This window comes from Haliotis rubra, unplaced genomic scaffold, assembly GCF_003918875.1.
Source record: "Haliotis rubra isolate DU_JTF1 unplaced genomic scaffold, ASM391887v1 Scf10, whole genome shotgun sequence".
NCBI lineage: Eukaryota > Metazoa > Mollusca > Gastropoda > Lepetellida > Haliotidae > Haliotis > Haliotis rubra.
This window is the reverse complement of record NW_025764892.1, coordinates 2,851,675-2,872,040: the sequence shown is the minus strand read 5'-3', so window position 1 is coordinate 2,872,040 and position 20,366 is coordinate 2,851,675. Positions and strand designations below refer to the sequence as shown.

The following is a 20,366-nucleotide window of genomic DNA, read 5'->3' as shown; positions in this document are numbered from 1 at the left end:
ATCTGTGTGAGAGCTCACCTGGTTTGCCCCTATAAACATGGGGCTGTCTGTTGGAGTATTTGATCTGTGTGAGAGCTCACACCTGGTTTGCCCCCTATAAACATGGGGCTGTCTGTTGGCTTGATCTGTGTGAGAGCTCACCTGGTTTGCCCCCCTATAAACATGGGGCTGTCTGTTGGAGTATTTGATCTGTGTGAGAGCTCACCTGGTTTGCCCCTATAAACATGGGGCTGTCTGTTGGAGTATTTGATCTGTGTGAGAGCTCACCTGGTTTGCCCCTATAAACATGGGGCTGTCTGTTGGGAGTATTTGATCTGTGTGAGAGCTCACCTGGTTTGCCCCCTATAAACATGGGGCTGTCTGTTGGAGTATTTGATCTGTGTGAGAGCTCACCTGGTTTGCCCCCTATAAACATGGGGCTGTCTGTTGGAGTATTTGATCTGTGTGAGAGCTCACCTGGTTTGCCCCCTATAAACATGGGGCTGTCTGTTGGAGTATTGTATCTGTGTGAGAGCTCACCTGGTTTGCCCCCTATAAACATGGGGCTGTCTGTTGGGGTGGTACGGAGACTGCCCAGGCTTGGCCCGTACGTCTTTCCCCAGTCATCCACTTCTATGGATACAACATTCCGTATAACCTCTGCTGTCACTCGGTGCCACTTGTGGTCACAGGGAAGGTACTGCCTCGTATTTGGTGTGAGAGCCGTGAACTTGTCATTGTTGTTCTTGATGGTGAATTGAACCTGGAGAAAGAAATTTGAGTGAGAAAAATTCCTGAAAACTGCTGCACGATGGGGGCCCCGAGATAACGATGACACACTGTCATCACTACTGTCACCGATGGCAACACTTCAAATAAAAGAAATATCAATGATCTAATTTACATTATCATAAAAGCTTATAAAACATGTCTTAAAGTTTTAAATGGATAGAATATTTGATTCATACTTTTAAAATACTTACTGACATGATATTTGACAAGCAAAGCATTTTCTTCTTGATCTTAGACTCAAAAAATATATTACGAAAGCTGGCTGTATATAACTTTGGCTTAAAGGGTTAGTTAACTCAGATGTGGCATATTTCTAAGATGAGAATTTTATATTCTCAATAAACACATAAGGCCTAGTTTTTCTGTATGATTTCTTTTGTGTACAGACAACCTTCACCTTGAGACGCATTCTCGTCCAGTTCAATACTTCATGTCCATATAATCATAATCATTACCGCTCCTTTGTACAGCTCCAAGGTCATACCAAGGTCCCCCAATTCACTGCTAATTGTGACAAGTGTTCCGTTTCCAGAGTTGGTTCTGAATTCCAGACTGATTTTCAAGAACTCTCCTATATGGAATGCTTGCGCTGGAATAATAAATCATCACAAGATTCAGCTTGCGAAATTGCACCTGCTGTAAAGCTGGTATACAAGGACAAAAGCTGAGATTATTGGATTCATAGGTAGAGGAGACCTACTTAATTTGTTTTAAAAGGGGTCCAGAACTTGGTACTTTCATACTTCATCAACTTATGATGGTCCCACTGTTCAGATTGCTTTGAGGAACATGACCCCATTTGATTTCAAATCAATGCCATTTTATTTATTTCAAAATCTTGCAGTGTATCTTAATGTGAGTCTCACATTATGATCATGACCTTTTGGTCAAAGTTATTCAAAGAACTTCTAGATGTTTCATGTTCTTCAAGCAACTCATTCAAAGGACTTCTAGAGATGTTTTATTCAGAGGACTTCTAGATGTTTCATATTCCTCACACAACTTATTCAAAGGATTTCTAGATGTTTCATATTCCTCATGCAACTTATTCAAAGGACTTTAAGATGTTTCATATTCCTCATGAAACTTATTCAAAGGATTTCTAGATGCTTCATATTCCTCACACAACTTATTCAAAGAACTTCTAGATGTTTCATATTCCTCACACAACTTATTCAAAGGACTTAATTATGTTTCATATTCCTCATGAAACTTATTCAAAGGACTTAATGATGTTTCATATTCCTCATGAAACTTATTCAAAGGACTTAATGTTGTTCCATATTCCTCACACAACTGATTCAAAGGATTTCTAGATGTTTCATATTCCTCACACAACTTATTCAAAGGATTTAATGATGTTTCATATTCCTCACACAACTTATTCAAAGGACTTAATGATGTTTCATATTCCTCATGCAACTTATTCAAAGGATTTCTAGACATTTCATATTCCTCATGCAACTTATTCAAAAAACTTCTACATGTTTCATATACATCACACAATGTATTCAAAGGATTTCTAGATGTTTGATATCCCTCACACAACTCATTCAAAGGACTTTAAGATGTTTGATATTCCTCACACAACTTATTCAAAGGACTTCTAGATGTTTCATATTCCTAACACAGAAGAAAGTAAGACTGTAAAGTCCACTCACTGGCTCACTCCCAACAAGACAACATTGTTTCTTTCAGTGCAAGGAAAGGGAGCACATTGATACAATGAAATAACCCCTAATTCTTAAATTATTTTGATTATAGTAAACAAATATAAACAAAAAGTCTAGAGTGAAGACAACGTGTCTCCATTCTATTTATACATGACAAGCATTACCTGCCCTTTCTGGAAATGAAATCAGGAATGAAATGGGAGGCACCCTTTGCAATATGGCTAAGATTCTCATATCACAATATTGCTAAAATGTACCAAACAAAGCAGATGATATTCTGTCGGAAGCATTCAAGCCTTGAGTCCAAACATGTGCCACAACCAAAACAGCATGAACTATCTGTCAGCAAATCAATGCTTGAAAAACATATAAACAATGAACTTCATGCGCAAAAAAGAAGTAGTCATTCAACAGGCAGAGTTAGCTAGAGTGCAGAGCAAACATTCACAGCAAAATGTACTTTAGAAAACATCTAGGCACAAGAAAACGTTGTTATAGATGCATCTGTGTGTATAATCTACTTCCAAACTAAAAGAAATGAAAATTAACATTTGTTTCATTACATAGGTATTTCTTATGCTTTTAATACGATTACTTAACATAAATAATGAAATGTCTAAGCAAACTAACACACCCTTTATATCGACCAACTACATGCTGACAAGCTGATAAAGCACTTTTCACTATGTGCGCACTAAAGATGTTTGAAATAATTAGGGAAACAGCTCATTTTACCCTTCTAACTAAAGAGAAAATCTAGATATGTTTATTTGCCACCCCTTCCAAACATGAAAGAAGTGTGTTCTGCATTTGAAAGGAAGCAAAAGACTTGTCACCACTCAGTGAACAATGAGAAAATGATACACAACTTACAAGCAACATTGGGTCCTGACGGAATGGCTAAAACAAATATTCTTCCTCTTAATAAGGTATACATGAAAATGTTCTAATGCTGCCTGAAAATGTTTAACCACTAAAAAAAGATCCTTACTTTAGTCATACCGACTTGTGAAGATAAAATAAAAGTGAGTGAGTGAGTATGGTTTTACACTGCTCTTAGCAAGATCACGGTGGGGGGACACCAGAAATGGGCTTCACACATTGTACCCATGTGGAGAATCAAACCCGGGTCTTAGGCGTGATGAGCAAACACTTTAACCACTAGGCTACCCCACCGCTCCTGATAAAATAGAACATTCATAAACATATACATACAACAGACATCAAACATATATACCAGTCGTCAAACATTCCGCATGTGAAGATATCGCTCCATATGTACAACAGCTTCAGCTACGCAAGGCCACAACATTTTCATTATTTTTTTCACAGATATGAGATCTATTAGTGTGTGGTTTTAGGAGATGATTGTCCATGTTCTTGTCTGCAGTGATTTTCCCCATTTTCATCGTAAATTTAAAGATCTCTTCCAATACATTTGATATGTCTCATTAGGGAGTTGTATTTTGTTATCACATTTTGGTAAGACATTCTTTGAAATGCTTGACTGTAATTACCAACCAAATACATACTGGGTAAGTCACAATATCTAATTCCTATGACACACACAAAGTGTTCTTTAAAAATGGAATAGGTCAAAACTGAAATATGTGTTTTTCACAAATGTGGAAGTTATTGAGAACAAACTATTCAATTCAATAATTTTAATGCCATCAATCATAGATCGGGACTGCAAAAGACAAGAGATGGTATTTGCCCCTCCAGTTATCAGAATGTAGACAGCACAATGATAGAGTACATCAGAATGTTTGCTTTGTCTCATCAAGTATATACTGCATGTGACACGTGAATACTTTCTGTAAACTTGAGTTGGGAGTACTCACAGTATATTCCCCAGGAGTTGCCTTGGAAGGAGGCCCCCGGCTCCACATTCTTGTTACACAGCCCAACTCCGCTGATGACCTTTGTATCAGCAATGTCAATCACTTCCCCGTTGATGGTGAACTTTCGCAGACATCCACGAAGACTGTGTGGCACCTGATGCAAGAGGCATTATGTCGTATACTCGTGTCCTATTTATACTGATGTAGGAAGAACACTTATGTCAAGTTCAAACTAATGCAAGAGGAATATGTGTGTCAAGTTCATACTAATGCAAAAGGAATATGTGTGTCAAGTTCATACTAATGCAAAAGGAATATGTGTGTCAAGTTCATACTAATGCAAAAGGAATATGTGTGTCAAGTTCATACTAATGCAAGAGGAATATGTGTGTCAAGTTCATACTAATGCAAAAGGAATATGTGTGTCAAGTTCGTACTAATGCAAGAGGAATATGTGTGTCAAGTTCATACTAATGCAAAAGGAATATGTGCATCAAGTTCATACTGAGGCAGGAGGAATATGTGTGTCAAGTTCATACTAATGCAAGAGGAATATGTGTGTCAAGTTCGTACTAATGCAAGAGGAATATGTGTGTCAAGTTCATACTAATGCAAAAGGAATATGTGCGTCAAGTTCATACTGAGGCAGGAGGAATATGTGTGTCAAGTTCATACTAATGCAAGAGGAATATGTGTGTCAAGTTCATACTAATGCAAAAGGAATATGTGTGTCAAGTTCATACTAATGCAAAAGGAATATGTGTGTCAAGTTCATACTAATGCAAAAGGAATATGTGTGTCAAGTTCATACTAATGCAAGAGGAATATGTGTGTCAAGTTCATACTGGTGAAGGAAGAACAAGAATGTCAAATTGATACTGAGGCAGCAACAATGATTGTGTGAAATTGATACTGATGCAGGAAGTATACGGACATAGGAAAAACACAGGGAACAATCTGTGACTTACAAGGTTGTCCACAGAGCTCTTGTACTTGTTTGGCAGCCCCCCAACATACATGGGTGCAGCAATGTCCAGCCTTCGGGCAATTGGCTCCTTGATGCGATTCTGGTTCTCGACCTTCAGATGGATGTTTCGGCTGCCTTTGTTCACAACCACCTGGAATAACAATGAACACTACCATAAGGATCTGTAGCTCACCTTTACACTGTGGACTTGCAGCTGGAGGGATATATAACTGCCAGCTTCAGTCACATAGAACTGCTGCCTCACAGGCTTTCCCCTAGAGGCAGAGTTGTACACAGTTTAAAAGGGCCATGTGCAAAAGGACATATCATGGTTTAAAATGGCTTCTTTTAGAAGACTGTTTATTTTATATTTAAAATCTAACTGATCTTGTTCATACTTTTTGTGCATCTAGAGGCCTACAATACCAGATCATACAACAGCTTAAATTAAACCAGAATGAGAACAGAGCAAGGCCTGATGCCAAACCATAAACTAAAATTATGAACAAAAAGATCTCATTATGTAGTTCCCATCCCCTCCATTGTACTACCTACTTTGTCAATATTGTCAACAGAAATACTTGTCATACTTAATTATGTTGTTGGTTGTAGATTGTAAATCATGGTAAGTTGTAATGGAAAGCTTAATACAATGGCAGTCCTCGCAAGTTTGATTCAAATCATTTTGTCTGCTTACTAAAACTGTACCATGCATTTCAATCCAGAAGTTCAGATTAGTAGAAAGACATCACTGTTTCACTTGCCACTGATTACAATGTTTGACTGGATATGGGAGCATATACAATCCAACATTGCTCCTCAGAGTTCAAGGTCAGAGGAACCCAAAGCAAACACTCTTCACCAGCTAATATGTCTGGCATAGTACTACTGTGAACCATTTAACAGTACAAACAAAATCTGAATATCAAAGAACATATAGAATATGTATAAACTACCAGAGGACAGGTAACTTTATTGACTGCCAGTCACATTAGAACTATTTTACTGCTAAAATAGAACAACCCATACAGAGAAACCTTTGATATACAAAATAAGTGACATTTACATTTCACTTTTGACCGTGGCTTTCACTACCACAGCAAAAACTTGTCTTGAAACAAAAAGACAGAAAAATCCATCCCAACACAAACACACACAAAACTGAATCATAAAAAGATTCAGATGTTTTAAAAATGTATATGCGTAATACAAGGAATTTATTTGGTTGTGGCTAAACAAAAAAAATTTCATACACCAAAGCTGTAATTTCAATATGGCTGCCTGCATGACCGTGTACTTACTGAATGCCACCTTCCATCGCCCAGACGTCGGCCAGATCGGATGCTGTGCTGGTCAGCCTTGTGACGGTAAGACAAGACGATTTCTCCATTCTGAAGCTGCACAACCAGGTAGTCAGTCTTGGCTTGGTTGGTCAGCAAGAAAAATAATCCATCAGCGTAATATGAACGGAAGCTAAACGATATGTTGAATCTGGAAGTAAGGAATAAAACATATGATAAATCTATACTCATCTACCCCATATCATTCAAAAGAAGAAAAGAACAAGTTGTAGAGATTGAAAAAGTGGGTTTTCATTTGATTTATGCTAAGTCTGTGAATAGATATAATTCTGGCACAAACAGCTTCATTTAAATTGAAATGAAGCCCTAGTGAGCTCAGAGATCCTGAACGGAAATCTAGATTTGCTTCTTCTGGAGCATTCACATTGCAGAAAGCGTTGGGCAGAAAGGGAAATAATCTGGTGCACTAACTGTGAGACAGACCAAGTTTTCACAAGTTACAAGTGTTAAGCCTTAAGTCATTACAAGAGACACCAACAATTAACTGTCTGGATTCAAACCCAGGAATTATGAGCAATCTCTAGTAAGTCCCGATCAAGTTACTTAGGCAATAATTATGAGATGCTTGATGGGCATTTAGAAGTTGGAAGGTAACATAACAATGTATGGTATGGATTTACAACTCCTTTGATATTTACAACACGACGTTTCTGGGCTACTTCTTGCCCCTTCATCAGGTAATGAAGAGGAAAGAAGTAGCCCAGAAACTTTGTATTATAAATATTAAAGAATTTGTAAATCCATACCATATTTTATGTCAATGTGAGTTTCAAAGTAACATATGAAGCAACAGTTTCTTGATAACCACGGATACTCACGTCTTGACTACTTCTTTTCTTTTGAACTTAATCTGGGCAAAACTGTTATCACTGTTTCCAAAGACAAAAGCGCCAGACTCAAATGATTGTGGTTCCACTGGGCCACATGATTGAGGTGCCTCTGTCGTTGATGCTGTAGCTGTTGATCCTGTTGTTGTTGGGGTTGATGATGTTGTGGTAGTTGAAGTTGTCGTGGAAGTAGTAGTGGAAGTGGTAGTGGTGGTGGTAGTAGTAGTTGTGATTTCTAGGTTATTGTCAGACTGTGGTGGGGGGTGCGAAAACACGTGAGGCTGTGGTTTCTGGGAAGCCGTTCAGGCTGTTGTTGTTATTGTTATTGTTGTTTGCAAAACTGAACAAATTGTTCAGATCATATGGGCATCGTCCAATATCTGCACGCTTGTACTCTACAGGAAGATTTAGGTTAATCAGTCTGTAAAATGAAACAAATAACATGTAAATTCTTCATGAACTTTGTATACAAACTTTACGATTCATCTTAAATGTTTCAAAGGTTTTTCTTAAGTCTTGAGTTCAACTGTTATGTTAGTGAGTGTAGGCAAAATTTGAATACATACTGTCTTCCATTTTTAACTTACTTTCCATTGACAATAATATCGCTGATACAACCGTCCAGCGACAGTTTGGAGGCGACCATATTGCTGGCATCAAAACCCTCAGGGAGCCCTCCTAGGAACATTCGGCCCTTGTCTGGGTCAATGGGGATGGTGTTGACCCCAATAGGAAGGCTCTCCTCAGCAACTCTCTTGTCATCAACTATCATCGTCAGTCTAAGAAAACAATTAAACATTTTAAACAAAATGGCTATATTTATCAACACAGACAGTTGAAACTTGTATATGAATATGTTTGCTTAATCAGACAGTATTTGCCTGAAACATATCATTACATGTACATCAGTAATCCCTCCACTGCTTCATGGCATTTGGTTAGTTATTCAAGATATTAATTTTTACAGTATTTACTTTAAGTACTGGAGACGTTTTTTCAATCTGTCACGGTTTGTGGTGTAGTAAGATCATTTTCAGTTTCTACGAAATGAGCAAAATGTGTGTCATGTCACTGATTTCCTGGCCAATCACCATATATAGTTGAAGACTTCTATTTATGCCACCCATTACCACTGAGTTTAAACTTCTAGAATTTAAACAATTTTTTTAATGATTATACACAAATCATTTGAACAACTGAGTTGACCTACCTTCTGCCTGACTTGACAACAGCGATATTGTGCAACTTTTCATCATTGTACGTGTCAGAAGACTGTAGAACAACAGGTCGTCCTCCAGCGGCAAACCTGCCCTCTATTCTGCCATTATTTAGAGATAACGAGTAGAAATTCTGAAACAGAACATACTTCTGTATTATAGCCAGCAAAACACATTCACATTATCACTGTTACTGCTCGGACTGATGTCTTATATTCTTTCCGACATGTAGCCAATCAAGAGTGAGCAGATATCACCTTGGTAACAACAGAAATGACCTTTGGGATTCTGGATAAGAAAACAGTTGCCAAGCAACCTATGGTTGTCATGACTGAATGAATCACGTGGTCAGGCTAGGTGACTTTATAGATTGCATGTCATTGGTTTGCAACTACGTGATCAATAAGTCAATCAGCAGACTGTTTCGAGATTTCATCATTAACAGACCTTGTCTGGTCAGTCTTGAGGTGAAACATTATTCCTCTTGATCTTTAGATGAAATATTTCTCAAATTAAACTTTCAAAATCAAGGACATCATTCCCTTTTACTAAATACTATAGTGAGTGAATATGGTTTTATACCACTTTTAGCAATATTCCATGAATATCATGGCAGGGGACACCAGAAATGGGTTTCACACATTGTCCCCATGTGGGGAATCAAACCCAGGTCTTCGGCATGACGAGCAAACACTCTAACCACTAGGCCACCCCACCACCCCTCATATAACTGGAAAATGACTGAGAGCAGAGTTGGTAAAAAAAACAACCCAACACAAAGAAAAATATTTAGAGAGCTATAGAGAATGGTAAACATTTGCCAACCATCTATATAAATTTGAAACAAAACCGCAACTATTACGGTAACTCGTGAGCTGATCTTGTGTACCAGGCCCTATCTTCAGTGTCTGTAATGCTTACATCATTGTGATCCATCGCTAGCAGCAGCATGGCATCTCTCTGTTTCGTGATGAAAGACACTGACACATCTGCTTCATCAGGCATGCTTTCTGCCTTGAACATCGCAAAGCCATCATTGCCATGGAAACCAGCTTTACGAATACCCTTAAATTTGAAGTATACATTAGAGAATGACATTGCATTGTATTCATGAAATGTTTCACGAAATATACATTAAAAACATTGTTTCTAGGCACTGACTTTACAATGATAATAACAACAATAATAAGGAACTCAACGTGACTTAAATAGAAATCTTTTGTCAAAGGCGTGGTCTTTAGCAAATGTTGAGAAGACAAGCTTGCAATATGGACAGGGAGAGGTTTCTGTCAATATTATCATCATTATCATCACCATCAACATTATTCTTGTTGCCATCATCATCAACCTTATCATTGCCTTCATCATCAATAATATTATCGTCATTGTCATCACCATGAACATTATCATCATTGCTATCATCATCAATAATATTATCGTCATTATCATCACCATCAACATTATTATTGTTGCCATCATCATCAACATTATCATTGCTATCATCATCAATAATATTATCATCATTGTCATCACCATCAACATTATCATCATTGCTATCATCATCAATAATATTATTGTCATTGTCATCACCATTATCATCATTCCCATCATCATCAATAATATTATCGTCATTGTCATCACCATCAACATTATAGTCACTGACATCATCATCAATCTTATCATTGTCATCATCATCAACATTATCATTGCCATCATCATCAACATTATGACAGCCATCATCATATAAGGAAAGTATCAAGCAGTCGGTTCATGTGAGTTTACTGTTGTACTGACAGTGTCTGAGCATCCAGCAGACATCCCCACAGAGTTTCCGGTGAAGAGATCCTGCATGGTGGTACTGAAGCCACCCAGCCCGACGTCACGCATGCAGCCAAAGTAGTTGTTGGTCTCAAAGTTAGTGCTGTGGAGTAAAGAGGGACTGGATCACTGTACTGTTACACTGGGTTTGTGAGCAAGAATAAGCTAGAACTAGAGAGATTAGTGGTCAACTGTAGGGGCAAGTAACGAGGTTCAGCTCATGAAACCCAACATGTGACAAGGTTTAGGACATGAAACCCAACATGTGACAAGGTTTAGGACATGAAACCCAACATGTGACAAGATTCAGGACATGAATCCCAACATGTGACAAGATTCAGGACATGAATCCCAACATGTGACAAGATTCAGGACATGAATCCCAACATGTGACAAGGTTTAGGACATGAATCCCAACATGTGACAAGATTCAGGACATGAATCCCAACATGTGACAAGATTCAGGACATGAATCCCAACAACATGTGACAAGATTCAGGACATGAATCCCAACATGTGACAAGATTCAGGACATGAATCCCAACATGTGACAAGATTCAGGACATGAATCCCAACATGTGACAAGATTCAGGACATGAATCACAAGATTCAGGACATGAATCCCAAGGTAGTGACATGTGACAAGATCCCAACAGTGACAAGATTCAGGACATGAATCCCAACATGTGACAAGATTCAGGACATGAATCCCAACATGTGACAAGATTCAGGACATGAATCCATGACAAGATCCCAACAACATGACAAGATTCAGGACATGAATCCCAACAGGTGACAAGATTCAGGACATGAATCCCAACATGTGACAAGATTCAGGACATGAATCCCAACATGTGACAAGATTCAGGACATGAATCCCAACATGTGACAAGATTCAGGACATGAATCCCAACATGTGACAAGATTCAGGACATGAATCCCAACATGTGACAAGATTCAGGACATGAATCTCAACATGTGACAAGATTCAGGACATGAATCCCAACAGTTGACAAGATTCAGCAGATGACTCCCAACAGGTGACAAGATTCAGGACATGAATCCTAGCAGCAACTTCATGAATCCTAGAAGGTCACGAAATTCAGTTTAGGAATACTAACCGGTGATGGAACCAAGCTCAAGAATCCTAATGGTTCCTGGGATTCAGTTTAGGAATACTAACCGGTGATGTAACAAGCTTATAAAACCCAAGAGGTTCTTGGGTTTAGTTCTTAAATTCTAACAGGAGTACAGACTGATGAAACCCATCAGTTTTTGAATTGCAAATAGGTGACATGATTTGGAGAATTCTGATTACACCAACTTGGTACCTACTGTAATGCAGAATGTACCAGCACATCATATGACTCACATTTTCTGATACTTGGAGAGGTCAAGGCTTGCTGGAATGCCACCAAAATAGAATGGATATCCTTTAAGGTCAAGGCCATTGTTGCCTCTATTGGCCTGAATGAACACTTGTTCGTCATCCACCTTTAACAACGCTGAAATAAATATGGACATGTTACAATTTGATTCTTGAATGAAATAAAACCAAAACCTGTCAGTGTTGTTCTCAGCTGAACACAAGACACAAAATCCTTTTAAATTGTGGATCCAGGGAACACACCTCACAGAAACATACTGATTTTGAAGCATTTAGTTGATTGGGTATCTGTAAATGTAACTTATCATCACTGCCATCATCATCAACATTATCGTCACTGCTATTATCATCAACATTATCGTCATTGCCATAATCATCAATATTATCATCATTGGCATCATCAACATTATCATCATTGCCATCATCATCAACTTTATCATTGCCATCATCATCAATATTATCGTCACTGCTATTATCATCAACATTATCGTCATTGCCATAATCATCAATATTATCATCATCAACATTATCATCATTGCCATCATCATCAACTTTATCATTGCCATCATCATCAATATTATCGTCACTGCTATTATCATCAACATTATCGTCATTGCCATAATCATCAATATTATCATCATCAACATTATCATCATTGCCATCATCATCAACTTTATCATTGCCATCATCATCATCAACATTATCGTCATTGCCATCATTATATCATCAATATTATTATCTTTGCATCATCATCAACATTATAGTCATTGCCAGTATCATCAACCTTATCATTGCCATCATTATCAACATTATCGTCATTGCAAGCATCGTACCTACATTAGATAAAGTCTCCTACCTTGCAGCTTATTCCGTTCAATTCCAACTTTAGTCCACTTGTTGTTATTGTACTTATTCTTGGTCATTCCTTTGCCCAGACTCATTCCACCATTGTAGAACTGGAACATCACCTTGCCGTCACGCAGCTCAATAGACATGAAGTCACCCTGTAAACACACAACATCTTCTTAGGATAGGGAAACAGCAGACCAAGAGTGAAGTGTGAGCTTCAACAACAAGTGTTTGCCACTGATATGTCAATGTCCCCCGTCGCTAAAGAATGGCATATCTATATTTACTACTTTTTATTTTTTGGTCACATACAAGATGCCTGAAATGACTGGTCTCTGCATAATCACCCAAAGTAGGCTGCCAACATAATTGAAAACATTGGGTGCAATGTTTTATGAGATATCGATTAAAATAAGTTTGAAAAGCGGTCAAAGTGTCATGGTGACCTTGAAGATAAGGTCAAGGTCACCCAAATAAACTGGTGTCTGTATAATCCCCCAATGTAGGCTGTTGCCACATTTGAAGACATTGGGTACAACAGTTCATGAGATATCGCGTTAAGAAGAGTTTGAAAAGTGGTCAAAGTGTCGTGGTGACCTTGAAAATAAGGTCAAGGTCACCCAAATCGACTGGTTTCTGCATAATTCCCCAATGTAGGCTGCCACCAAATTTGAAGACATTGGGTACAAGAGTTCATGAGATATCATGTTAACAAGAATCGGGAGGTACATACAGATGTACGGACGGATGCCTCTGAATACATAGTCCCCTGTTCCGCGTTGCAGCGGGAGACAATAATCACCCACTACAACTTTATGGAGCATATTCAAATATTTATCCTTACCATATCTGGGTTTCCGGAGAAATGCAACATGGCATTTTCCCAGTAGGTTTTAAATGAAAATGCCACATTGATTCTGTCACTGCGGTAGGAATCACGGTCCTTCTCCACGTAACCAGTTCCATCAAACTGGTACTCGTTTGTGCTGATTGGCGGGGTAGGTCTGGGAAACAGAAAACATGGTCATATCTGAGGAAATGGCTAAAAAAAATAAACAATATTCAAATATTAAAATTATTTACTATTAACTATTTTCTTCCTTCCTCAACATGTCATGCAACTTGACAAAGGGGGCAAGAAGTAGTCACGAAATGTTGTTACAAATATAATGTTATAATACTTAAAATATTCGTCTTGTTCTTCCAACGCCTAGATGTCTTAGACTTGTAAGCCTCCATATTTTCTTGTGAGAAGAACCTATTTAACCGCAACACAAACCATAAAGAGTGAATACCTACACCATATACTGATAAGTAATTTACATCCTCACAGGGTGAATCCACTCTTCATCACAGAAAATGGGTACCCGGTGGGATAAGTAATATGACTAGGGCTTAACAGGCAGCTTGAGTTATCTGGGGTAATAATGTTGTGCTGTTTGTGTGCGCTTTGAGCATGCCCCTTTGTGGTGTGGAGTATTCGCAGTATAAATACTTTCATTATTATTATTATTATTATCATCATATCTCCACCACATACTGATATGCCATTTATGTTCGGGCAGGTTTAACCTACACTTCATTGCAAGGTCGGCATGAGGCTGAAGTGTTCTTGAAGTTGTACATGCCAACCGCTTTCCTGTCAACTTTCATATCTCCAAGACATCCAGTCATATTCCGTCTGCTTATCCCTGGAGGTGTCTGCAAATACGTGCCCAATGTCACAAACTGAACTGAATGATCACATTCTCATTGGTAATAATTATGTCAATTGCATTTGAAGTTGTTGACATATTAACTTCCTGTTAAATAGCTGGTTTTGTTTGGCAGTTGCTTGTCATTTAAGACTGTTTTCAGCAATATTCCAGCTGTCCAATGGCAGTCTGCAACAAATAGAGTTTAGATCAGACGATCCAGTGATTGATATCCCCAGCATCAGTCTACACAACTGGAATGCCAAATCTGCAAGTCTGGCCATCCAATCGCAGTAGTCCTCCCCTCTTAGGACAGGGTGGTGGGGTAGTCTAGTGGATAAAGCATTTGCTCATCAGGCTGAAGACCCGGGTTTGATTCTTTACATGGGTATTATCTATGAAGCTCATTTCTGGTGCCGCCTGCCATGATATTGCTGGAATAAGCGGTGTAAAACTAAACTCACTCTCTCTTTGGACATGCCAGGGTTGCTGAAATCAGTTCCAAACCGGATCTTTACAAGGATATATGGCTGGTCTGAGTCTTGAGGTAATACATTATTCCTCTTGTCCTTAAGATGAAATAATTCTCAAAATAAACTTTCAAACTCAAGGACATCATTCCTCTTTTACTAATTACAATAGTGAGTGAGTATGGTTTTACGCCACTTTTAGCAATATTCTAGCTTCACACATTGTACCCATGTGGGAATCAAACCCAGGTGTTGAGCGTGATGAGTGGAAGCTTTAACCACTAGGCTCCCACCACCCCACTAATTACAATAACTAGGTATAGTAAAGAAATGTTTGCTTAGTAAACAGAATGTATTTTCTGTTCTTATTGACTGTACTTACATCAAAGTTAGCATCAACTCCCCCGAAGAAAACGTCCGAGTCGAGATCCAGTTTGAGTACAGAGTGTCCAACTGGGGAAGTTCCGCTGGCCTCCTTGGCTGTAGTCTCTGAGTCCTTCACATGGTACACCTTCAGCAAGCCGATACGCCCGATCCTAGCAGCAAATAGTACCATTAATATACAACTCACAAGAAGTTCAATGACGCTTGATTTGTCAAGTTGATGAGTTCAAAGGTGAGTGAGTGAGTGAGTTTAGTTTTATGGCGCACTCAGCAATATTCCACCTATATGGCGGTGATCTGCAGACAATCAAGTCTGGACCAGACAATCCAGTGATCAACAGCATGAGCATCGATTTGCGCCATTGGGAACTGAAGACGTGTGAAATCAAAGGTACTGCCCGGATATATCAAAGCAGAGATAGCACCCTATGTTGCTGTGTGAACCATCCCCTTGGATGAAACATGTTCAGCAGGAGAGCTATCTTAACAGTACACAAATAAGCGTTTTTCAGGGCCTTTCCTCTGAAGCTCTAACACTACCTATTTCAAGCCTAACCATCACCATCCGAAAGTAAACAGATGCTGCTGAAACATATATAATTTAACAACTTTATTGCTTTCTGTGTATGAAAAGGGTTGATTCTACTTTGGTGAAACTGAACAGCTATGGGAAGGTTCTAATTCACTGAAGTCATTGTCAATATGAACCCGGATTCATGGGTGACAAGCGTGGGTTACTGAAGACCAAGTCAGTAAGTCTGACCACAGGATTAATTGAATCCTGCAAAGATTAAGACAAGCTGTCTTTAAATAATTGAGTCTGGACCAGACAATCCAGTGATCAACAGCATGAGCATCGATCTACGCAATTGGGATACAATGATATGTGTCAACCAAGTCAGTGAGCCTGACCACCCGATCCCGTTAATCGCCTCTTATAACAAGCATGGGTTACTGAAGATCAATTCTAAACCAGGTCTGCACGGCAAGGTTGTTGTACCTCATTTGTTTACAGCTGCAAGTTTTCGCCTGAATATACACCCAGAGATACAAACTGACCCTTAACGTTTCATAGTAAACACAAAATTTGAGCTGGATGTTTAATGCTTATAGACAGAAGGAAACTGAAGAATGTTTTGCTGTAAATTGATTTTACCTTTGTGCAATTACTCTGTACCACTTGTCTCCCTCGGGTGTGTCAGCTGGTGTCAGCTTGACCTCCACATCATGGGTCACGGACCCTTGCCCTCCACCATTGTCCCATGTGAACCGGATCTTGTTGTTGATCAGCTCCACTGCCAGGAACTCCTACAATACATGGATACAGACAAGGCGTGAGCTGGCAGTGAGTGTGCGATACTCTTTGGTACATCATACATAAATCTCGCAACTTCAGATTGATGTCAGCTTACAATCATTTGTACATTTCCTGTAATATCTGAATACATCACTCCACATTATATCCTGCTGAAAGACAGTATTCCAATACTCTAGTACCTTAGGGGTATTGTTGTCCTTAATCAATTTATCATAGAATATCCTTGAACCTTTAACATTTGAGATCATATCTTGGTAAACTCTATTAATGTTTAATTGATTTAAGCAGAGCTCTGTTTCCTAGAAGTTGTCTCCCAGTTCACTGGAATGTTATTTAACAAATGATGATAATCTAAGAAGGTTCCTCTTATTTTGTACCTCTGTTTTACATCTTCAAAACTGAGAAATCCATTTTCATTACAAATATCGCTGACATAATGTATACCGCAATTAAACCAATTTCTCATCATGTATGAAGATTTAAAGAAATGATTTAACCAAAGTGGCTGAGCCAAGATTTAGTCTAAGTCATCGCTGTCAAAAGTGTGTTTTTTATAACATACTCTCCAAGCAGATAAAACATCTCTCCAATAAGGATTATCTTTGCCAGATAAGCAATCAACAGCATTAGAACCTAGAAAGTACAGATGACTTAAGGGAAAGATGCTATTAAAACTTGAAGATTTCCATAAGTGACATTTCAATGACGATAATTTCGAAGCATTAATGAAACATTCAATGTCAATCATTCTGAGGCCCCCATCCTCGTAAGTTCTACTGATATTAGACCGTTTAATCTTATCATATTATCCATATGAATCTATAGATTATTTTATTGAGTTCATCGATTAAAGCGTTTGGATTTGGATCCATTTGATAATATTGGGCCCAAATCCAAACGCTTTCATTACCTGTATTATAACTTGAGATGATGTCAATGGTATCTGTGCCTACCTGTGGTGACTTCTGTATCAGGACAAGTAGCATGCTGTCCTGAGTCTTGTTCAGCTTGAAGCCAAAGCTGATATCATTGGTGGCACCAGGCTGACTGACGGAGCGGTACGACCGGACACAGCGACCATCTCCCTTCATGGAAAGTTTCATCTGCAGGACAATCCGAAAACATTCATCAATATTAGTAGAGAGTTTGGCATCATCAGTCATCCAACATGGTATTGACATTTTGTTAGCTTCCCCTTCTCCATACAAACAGTATTCTACAACAGGCAAATACTTTGACCTTGACTTATTTATAGGTCATTCACTTCCCATCCAATGGCACTTCCAATAGTTACTTCCAGTCGTGGTACTGCTCAAAAGGATGACACGTATCATGTTTCATTGACCTCCAGTAGATCCCTCTTGAAGGAGAGCTAGAGAAACATGTTTTCTGACTGCTATTATAATTTCTGACAGCTATTAAGGAGATTTACATATCATATGCCTGATATGGCCGGGCACCACAGTTTTCCAAGGTTTATAAGGGGATGAAAATGAGTGAATGATTTGGTAATTTTATGCATTATCACAGCAGGGACACTAAACTTGTACCAAAACACTGTACCAATGTGTGGAATCCAGGTAGTCACTTTGACAATCTAACGCTAGATTGATTGATTGACTATTTGTTGTTTAAAGCCACACTCAGCAATATTCCAGCTATATGGCAGCAGTCTGGACCAAACAATCCAGCCATCAACATCATGAGCATTGATCTACACAAGTGGCATACGATTACATGTCTCAACCAAGTCTCCGAACTTGACCACCCGATCCTGTTAGTCACCTCTTAAGACAAGCATGGGTTACTGAAGACCAATTCTAACCCGGATCTTTACTGGTCTCTAATGCTAGGCTACTGACAAGAGCTCCAAAATCTGAGGCCCTGACATATGACATCATCCCTACTCACGTTGTTGGCGAGCTCCCTTGCCAGCCTGATCCGCTCCTGGAGCTGAAGGATGTTGCGGGAGACGTTGTTCTGCAGCATCTGTGACTGAATCGCTTGCTGCTGAACATCACCCATGATGCCCAGTATCTTGTTCTTGTTATTCCGAGCTTTTCCCACTAAACAAATCATGGCGATCATTATATGGAATAGGAAACCACTGTCTGCAATGTTGATGATAGGAAAGAAAATCATGACTTGTACATGTTCACAAGAGAAGTATATAGTATGACCAGAAGTTATTGAGAATTTTAGGAATATGTTTAATTGGATTTCTAGTATAAACAACCTTGACCAGCTATCAAGTGCTTGGTTTCATTCAAGGGAGACAACTCCATTAAACCTTTTTCATTAGTTTGTGAAGAGTTATTCCCCTTTGTTTACTTGCTAGCAGACGACATTTTCAGTGATCCTCAGTATGGATGATTTAGAGAAGATGAAGTTGATTTTAGAGTATTATAACAAGGACATCAGATCAGCTTAAGTGATTTCAAGTAGAACAGGCATCCCTTTGTCCACTGTTTATCGTGTTTTGAAAAATATTGCAAATGGATATGGCATTGAGCACCAGGCAGGCGCAGGTAGGCCCAGAAAATTGACTGTCGGTGACAGGAGGCGGCTTGGTATTCTTGTTTCTAAAAACAAACGAAGGAGTTTAGAAAACTTAAGGCTGGATATGATTGATAGAGGAACTGTGGCTGTCTGTAAGGAGACAATTAGAACTGAGCTGCACGCAATGGGTTGGCAGAAAAGTCAAGGAATTCCATCACCCAACATGAAACCTGAACAAAAGGAGCGAAGGTTGAACTGGTGCTTACAGCATAGAAATTTTACCTGGGACAATGTGATTTTCTCAGATGAAAGGTCTGTGTGGCTGTTTCCTAATACACTGAAATTCTGGACCAAACAAACTGAAAAACCTTTGTATCAGTGCCCAAAGTACAGTCCGAAATTTAACATGTGGGGTGGCATATCTGTGTTAGGGGCAACACCCCTCTGTGTATTTGAAGGGAATATGAACAATGAGCGGTACACAGATATTCTCGAGGGACATTTACTTCCATCTGCTCACGTGTTCTATGGACATTTTTTTTATTTTTCAGCAGGACAACTACCCAAAACATCGTTTGAAGCATTCACAGGCCTGGTCTCGGACCCAAAATATGACATTATTAGATTGGCCAAGCTATAGCCCTGACCTAAATCCAATAGAAAATGTTTGGGGACTTATGAAGGAAAAGTGTCAATAAGAAAAATCTGACAAATATTGCTGAAATGAAAGAAGAGATGGTCCGATATTGGGACACCATGGACCACAACTTTCAAACTTCTTTGATCAGTGGTATGCCCCTCCGCTTTGAAGCCTGCATTGCTGCCCATGGTGACTTGACAAAATACTAACTGTTCACCTGTCTTTGAATCTGGAGTTATGTTCTGCTACTATTCACATTTAATATGTGAGTAATGAGTGAAAATGTTTTAAAAAATTACAATCTTTAAATTCTCAATAATTTCTGGTTGTACTGTATTTCACCACTTACACTGTTTTGAAGCTTGATCTATCACAAACTGTGTGTTCTTGTCCTGGAGATCCTCCAGCCCGGGAAGAATTTTTTTCATCTTGTCGATGAGTTTGTCCACCTTCCTGTTTGTACGTCCAGCCCTGCGCTTCGTATCGTCCACTGTCCTGGTCAGCCTGCCCAGTCTGTTGCTCAGATCTACAGTGAGGCCATAAACATGTTTTGTGAATGTTTTCAATCACAATGGTCATACTAGTGCTAATTATTAAAATAAAGCATCATCACATTAATGCAAGTGTTGAACTGTCACCAGCATGAC

The 20,366-nt window shown here is 38.9% G+C and overlaps 1 protein-coding gene across 1 annotated transcript in view; it reads right to left on the bottom strand.

The window, feature by feature from the left end:
• LOC124266055 (laminin subunit alpha-2-like) overlaps window positions 1-20,366 on the bottom strand; it is a 145,055-nt gene that overhangs the window by 3,179 nt on the left and 121,510 nt on the right. The window contains 21 exon segments of the mRNA XM_046700874.1: window positions 520-742; window positions 1,227-1,360; window positions 3,318-3,344; window positions 4,289-4,442; window positions 5,257-5,406; window positions 6,557-6,746; window positions 7,435-7,679; window positions 7,681-7,864; window positions 8,031-8,222; window positions 8,654-8,793; window positions 9,582-9,725; window positions 10,455-10,581; window positions 11,851-11,983; window positions 12,722-12,869; window positions 13,559-13,718; window positions 14,291-14,415; window positions 15,261-15,414; window positions 16,419-16,570; window positions 17,534-17,683; window positions 18,492-18,646; window positions 20,069-20,245. Coding sequence (XP_046556830.1) covers window positions 520-742; window positions 1,227-1,360; window positions 3,318-3,344; window positions 4,289-4,442; window positions 5,257-5,406; window positions 6,557-6,746; window positions 7,435-7,679; window positions 7,681-7,864; window positions 8,031-8,222; window positions 8,654-8,793; window positions 9,582-9,725; window positions 10,455-10,581; window positions 11,851-11,983; window positions 12,722-12,869; window positions 13,559-13,718; window positions 14,291-14,415; window positions 15,261-15,414; window positions 16,419-16,570; window positions 17,534-17,683; window positions 18,492-18,646; window positions 20,069-20,245 — 3,264 coding nt within the window.